Below are 6,391 nucleotides of genomic sequence, written 5' to 3' on the forward strand. Positions count from 1 at the left end.
TGTGAAGATAGGGTGAGAGGCACTGTTGCTCGTACCGAGGCATACAGGCAGTCGTTTCTGCCTCGCTCTACTTGGGAGCGGAACGGAAAAAGCAGATGACTGCAGTCAGTTGAGAACTTTTTATATGTACCAGTTACTACTTTTGTTTCATACGGTTGCTGCTCCACCTACATTGATTATTTTGTACTGAATGCAGCAGTTTTATTACGTCTGTAGTTTCTAGTTGGTATTTCACTTGTCTTTGGAGCTTCTTACTGGCTCTCCCGCTTGGGATTAGCCTTTAACTTGCATCAGCTGTGGGGAGAGGTTGCCGCGACATTGGTTAAAGTTCAGCAATGCCAGATCTGTACAAGTATTTTGATATTTGTAAGTGAACATGCGATAATGAATCAACACTCTGTTTGTATTTCTTACAGGCATCTGATTTCTTTCTGGCATGATCTAATTTATGCATAGCATTAGATACAGGAAATACAGTACTTTTTTGAGACTGGTCTAAAGTTAGGGTTTAAGTCTTTGTACTACTACTGAAAGAGAAATTTTACTCGAAAGCAGCGTAGCTGGTGTACACTTTAAGTTTACTTAGAACTTTTTAAGTATAAATGTAAAGTTTTACGCCTTCTGTAGTGGTGTGTAACTTATTTTGTGTCCAGAATTTTGAGAAAATGCAAAAAGTTGCACAAAGTTAACATGACTGAGTATAGTAGTTGTGAAGGATGCCGCCTGCCACAGACCATATGGTGGGTTGCAAAGTTTGTAAGTAGATGGAAATGAATGTTCCAGTGGATGTATCTCTTGTTGCATGCATGATTATATGAGCACATGTGACGATTATTATGCAGCGGGTAGTGTGTGTGTGTGTGTCTGTCAGGGAGAGTCGACCTGGTGCCCTTGTTGTATTTGAAATATGTCGACCGACTTATTGTGTACGAAGCAGTGACTCTTATATCTTTTGTCGGTATGTCAGGAAATTTCCATGTTACTAGTCTGAATCACTTAGCTGTCTGGTGAGGAAATTGTATTTCAGTACTTGCAGATGGGTTTAGTTTATATTGTTTTCTTCCTAAGTGACTGAAGGAATTGGTACCCAGAGAAGGTAGTTTTGGGGTGTGTTTGAATGTAGATGAAGGATTGGGTCGCAACTGCATGCCGAGGTGAAAGGAGGCGGATCTGTGGAGTGAACTATGAGGGAATGTGCCAAATGAATTTGTTACGGGATGGAGTGCACCTATTTTTAATGGGAGATGGTTGAAGTTTTTGATTATGGGCTAGTGCTGTGGATCTGTCTGTAATACGCTGGTGAACCCGTATCGCAGAAGCGAGATTTCTAGATTTGTGACTTGTCGCTCGGAGGAAGTGTATTCAGAATTGTTGGCAGTTTTGCGGCTGTTAGTTTCTTTCATTTGGTGTGTGTGTCTCGATAGTAGAGAGTAAGTGTGTCGATGTTTTGTGCAGGAGCCTTTCTGAGGAGGAGCGAGGCAGGAGGCTGATGAAGGCGGCTAAGGAGGGGGCGGTGGAGGAGGTGCGGGCGTTGCTCGCGGCTGGGGCGGACGTGGGGGCGAGGAGCGGGGACGGGGAGACCGCCCTGCACCGGGCTGCATGGAGAGGCCACGCGGAGGTGGCGCGGCTGCTGCTCTCTGCGGCGTCCGACCCCAACGCCAGGGATATGTGGGGGCTGACGCCGCTGCACTTGGCGGCATACCATGGCCACGCAGAAGCGGCGGCTGCGTTGCTGCAGGCCGGAGCCGACAGGGGGGTGAGGGCTAATGACGAGAGGACCCCCCTGGACGTCGCCACGCTGTGCAACCGGCCGCAGCTCGTCGAGATGCTAACACACCATTAATACGTGCCAGTAGTACTTCATTGTACAGGGTATTAAAATAAAAAATTGAAAAAAAAAGATCGCTTTCTCTATTCATTTCTACCTTTTGCAGTCCACACAATTACTCCAGTAACACCACAACTACTGCAACAACAGGAGATATCTGTAAACCAACGTGACAAACCTTCCTTTTCAGAATTCACTCTGTAAAACATTTCACAAGCAATTTCTGCTCGGCAACAATTGCAAAATACTCCATCATTTATAAACTCCACTTCTCTCTCCCTCTCGGTCTTCTGTTTCTCGTCCCATATACAGTATTCAAACAGCTTACAAGAATACAGCCGACGTCTCTCACAACCGCCTGTATTTCGAAACGTAAACACCCAATCTCTTCCAAGACACAAATGCGAGAATACCGGTTTTTGTACGTTAATGTTAGTTCCTTGCACCAGTCTCCTACATTACCTAATTACTGCAAACCATTTGCTAGCAGTGTCTATGTTGCTACGTCACATCACTGCGAACTGCACCGTTCTCATATTACTGCCATATAAGCTGTTCAGTTAGAATGTATCTTCACTTGCGACCTCACACTGAATTCACTTCTGTGCGTGCACTGCACAAGTACTTTTCGTGTTTAACTGTAATGTCACATTGGTAGCAGTGCTCACACCACATCATGCTCACACCATCTGCAGCCTTCTTGCCAGCTCACCTTCAAATAAAGAGAATTGAAGAACCACCTAAAATCATTAGACTCCTAAACACCTCCCTTTCTGCTCTTACAGAACAAACTACCATCTCTCAAGGAATTATACTCAATCACGTCAGACATGGAGCGATCACTGGAATTATTCGGCAGTTTCCCAAATTACACTTTCGCGTCTCTGTAGACGTTTTGGAAGCAGACCACATTTGGAACATTCATTCCCCTGTCTGCTGTGATACAATTAGACTTGGCATACCCGTGCGTGCACATGTGACCAAAGCGGCAGACTGCATTCTGAACAAGAGCCTCTGTGGCCCTCATGTGGCGGCGTTACACACCGAAGCTCCTTAACATTCTCTGTGAGGAAGCAGCGGCGCCAGGAGACAGTAGTGACTTGGTGAGTGACCTCCACGGCATTGATGAATACTTCAGGCTCTGCCAGTTGATCCTCAACATAAATAAATATAATATACTGTGCATACACAGGAAAAGAAATCCACTACTGTACAATTACACTGCTGACCACAAATTGCTGGAAACAGTAAGTCACCTACCGTAAAATATCTAGCAGTAACTATCCAGAGCCACCTTGCGTGCAATGACCAAAAATACCAATTGGTAACAAACTGCAGTACATCTTTTCTCACCGATTCCATAATCACATGTTTTGGGCTCCTAAATCCAAATTTCGTGCTTCCTGCCCTGTAGTATGTAGGCTTCACAACGAAAGCCTCAAAATTTTCCGACTTTTCTCAGATTTTCATTTATTTCACAAAGACTACATGTTTCTCAAAGTTGACAACCCAACACAAAATTAAATTGGACAAACTGTTCTACAACATGCAGCAATCAGCAGTGATTTTCTGACAACGAGTGGTGACCGCGCTAGAGCGTCCTAAAAAAACGGCGACTCCCCAAAATTCGGATCGCGCCTAACGCCATTCACCTGTTGCACTCTGCTATTACGGCACTTTGGAACGGTGTGGCACGCGTCAGCAGACGGAAAACATCCCAGAACTCCATCTGCGTTCTTCGCATCGTCAAACACAGTAGCACTCACGGCAGACATCCGCTGTCGAGACGGACGTCATATATTTTGAAACGTGTTCGCATTTATTTAAACTAGTGCTTCCAAGTGTGTGGTTGGTATCTGAGAAACGGCTAAAATTTATTTTGATATCGAAATACGTAAATCTCAGTCCAGTGCGACAGAAAAGTCTAAAAATAAAATTTTGTACCGAAGTATGCGAAGCACACGCTACACGATGCGAAATCCAGGCTAGCCGGTACATCAAACAATTCGCCTGCGAGAGAGGAGGTCGTTTTTAATGTAATTTATACATACCATTTATCTGCAAAACAGATAACTCAATTTAAAATATTGGTCCTGAATATTGTAAATCTTTATCTTCAGACTTGTAAACAATAACTGCACCAGATCTGCTATCGTATTTATAGTGCAAATGAAGATAAAATGTAACGCATCCCGCTTTGTGTCAAAACTGCTCCAAAATTCACAAGATAACGCCTTTCTGAAATAATTTAGGGATTCGGAAAGTCTGAAATGATAATTTCACAGATACATTCTGGTGTGTGGCGGAGGACAGTTTGAGTACCACAGCTGTTCCGGCCTTTTCCTGTTGCAGTCGCGATGCTAGAAATATCTTTGAACTACTCGTCTATCAAGAGCTCTGAATGGAAAGTAAGAAACCCGGAGAACATCTGGCGTGCATTTCCTCGCCATGTTACAGTTTTAGGTGGAACCTTTAACCTGCCACCTCTGCAGTGGGCGACATAGGTGGCTGAGACTGACGGCAGGGCCAGGGAATCGTGAGGAAGTGATCCAAGTGCTTTACTCAAAAACCACCTCGGGCCATTAATCTGAGAAACGGGCCGTGAAGACAGCATCTTAGACTTGCAAGTGACAAATAGACCCGAACTTTTCGAATCTGTTAGGGTAGAACGGGGAATCAGCTATGCCAAGACCGTTACAGTGTTACCGAATACGACCGTAACCATAAATAGAAAATAAGTTGGGAATATTATTGTGCTTAGCAAGAGCGACGAGAAACAGGCTTCAGGTTACCTTTCCTTTCCTCTGCAGCAGCAACAGCGCGGGTATCAGTGGAAGAAGTTGAAGAGCATTGTGAAATACGCTTCAGACAGGTGTGTACCGACCAAATGCGTTTCAAGCCCAGTTTCACAGCGATGAGTTTACAGCACTTGTTTTCGTTTAAGTGCGCGTCTGCGCACGCCAGATCACGAGATAACAAAGGAATTTCCGAGATCCGAATTTCATCGATAAAAATGACGCCAAAGAAACAGTTGTTTCTGGAAAGAGCAACGTATCTGTAACATGTTGCATTACTCCCTACGTAACGAAAGCCCGTGTAAACATTCGGTCTTGTCTGTAAGGCAGAAACGCTTACGACACTGTTATTCCCGTGCAAACAGCAACAGGTGGCGTCAGACTGCCCGCGCAAACGGCCGGCGCAGTCGCCGATGGGAAACTCGCAGGTGGGGGAGCGACGCAGAATGCGGGCAGCGAATCCGGCAGAGGGCCGCGTATGCGCTGATGATGTGGCGGGGCGGGAGCAGGCGGTAGGGGCGGTCCGACCACGGCGGCGGAGAAAAGACCGGCCACACGACAGGGGGGGCCGAAACTAAATCAGGACGATCACTTCCGACATAAAATCTGTAATACTGTTTAGCGATTACTGCTCCAGTTGTACTCAACAATTTGAAAGTCGGTGATGATGGCAGACACCGGTGTCCGGCTGCCATTTAATGTCCCAGTATTACAAAGATATTTTCTCTCGCCCTCCCAGCAGTTTCGCAGTTACGTCACAGCACGCTACATCTGTCTAATGGCAATCCACTATGTACTAACACTAAACATTATTTCGATAACAACCTCTGTTAAAATTAGTGCTCTGGATGAATTAATACATGTAATGTTTTATTTTTGCAGCAAGTCTCTCAATGACATCAGCTGACTTTCAAGCTGTCATTACTATCCATGCAGAAGTAAACAACGCTACGGCAGTTCTTTTAAGGGATGGGTTTACACGTGAAAACGTCCAACTTTATCCCAGCAGACGTGCAATTGCATGTTCTGTCGCTGAGACATTCCGCTTAAATATTTACGCGCCATCCGGGACTGACGTTACACATGCACGATCGGACTATTTTTTAATCAGGATGTCCCATGTCTTTTGGTAAATGTGTGTATGCGAAGCACACGCTACACGATGCGAATTAAAGGCTACTCAGTATATCAAACAATTCGCCTGCGAGAGAGCAGGCCGATTTCAGTGTAATTTGTATATGTCATTTGTCTGCAAAACAAATTACTCTGATTAAAATGTTGGCCCTGAAGATTGTTCATCTTCATGTTTAGACTTCATTTACCTGTTTAAAACATCTAAAATGATATATTTTCACAGATACATTGTGACAATCACTGTACCTTACAGTGGACACGAACGTTGATGGCAATTAAATTTGTTGGCCTAGCTGTGTGAACGGAACGCTTCTCTGTTCTGGAACCAGTTACTATTAAGAGAGTGACCGAACTGTCAAAAACGTACGGTACAGGTCCAGTGCGACAGCTGTCTGGAGGCAGAAAGGGTGCCAGCATCACAGAACCAGCAGAGGGATTCGATACGCCCGCGCATGCGCAGAAGTACGGCTTCTGCTTCTCGCTCGGGTGGCCACCGGCCAAGTGCAGAGTCTCGTAATGCAGATGTTGCGCCTTTTTCAGTGAGTAACTCTTGACGAACACAGTAACTAAAGGATGTAGAAAAAGAGCCTGGAGGACGCATTGTCAAAGGCGTTGCGAATGTGGTCACCTCTCT

General features: G+C 45.2%; 1 protein-coding gene across 1 annotated transcript; it reads left to right on the top strand.

Moving 5' to 3' along the window:
• Window positions 1-690: 690 nt before the first annotated feature.
• On the top strand, window positions 691-1,843 carry LOC126108199 (ankyrin repeat domain-containing protein 65-like). The gene is made up of 2 exons (XM_049913437.1): window positions 691-756; window positions 1,523-1,843. The coding sequence occupies exons 1-2, from the start codon at window positions 691-693 to the stop codon at window positions 1,841-1,843; spliced, it is 387 nt and encodes a 128-aa protein (XP_049769394.1).
• Window positions 1,844-6,391: the final 4,548 nt, after the last annotated feature.

This window comes from Schistocerca cancellata, chromosome 11, assembly GCF_023864275.1.
Source record: "Schistocerca cancellata isolate TAMUIC-IGC-003103 chromosome 11, iqSchCanc2.1, whole genome shotgun sequence".
NCBI lineage: Eukaryota > Metazoa > Arthropoda > Insecta > Orthoptera > Acrididae > Schistocerca > Schistocerca cancellata.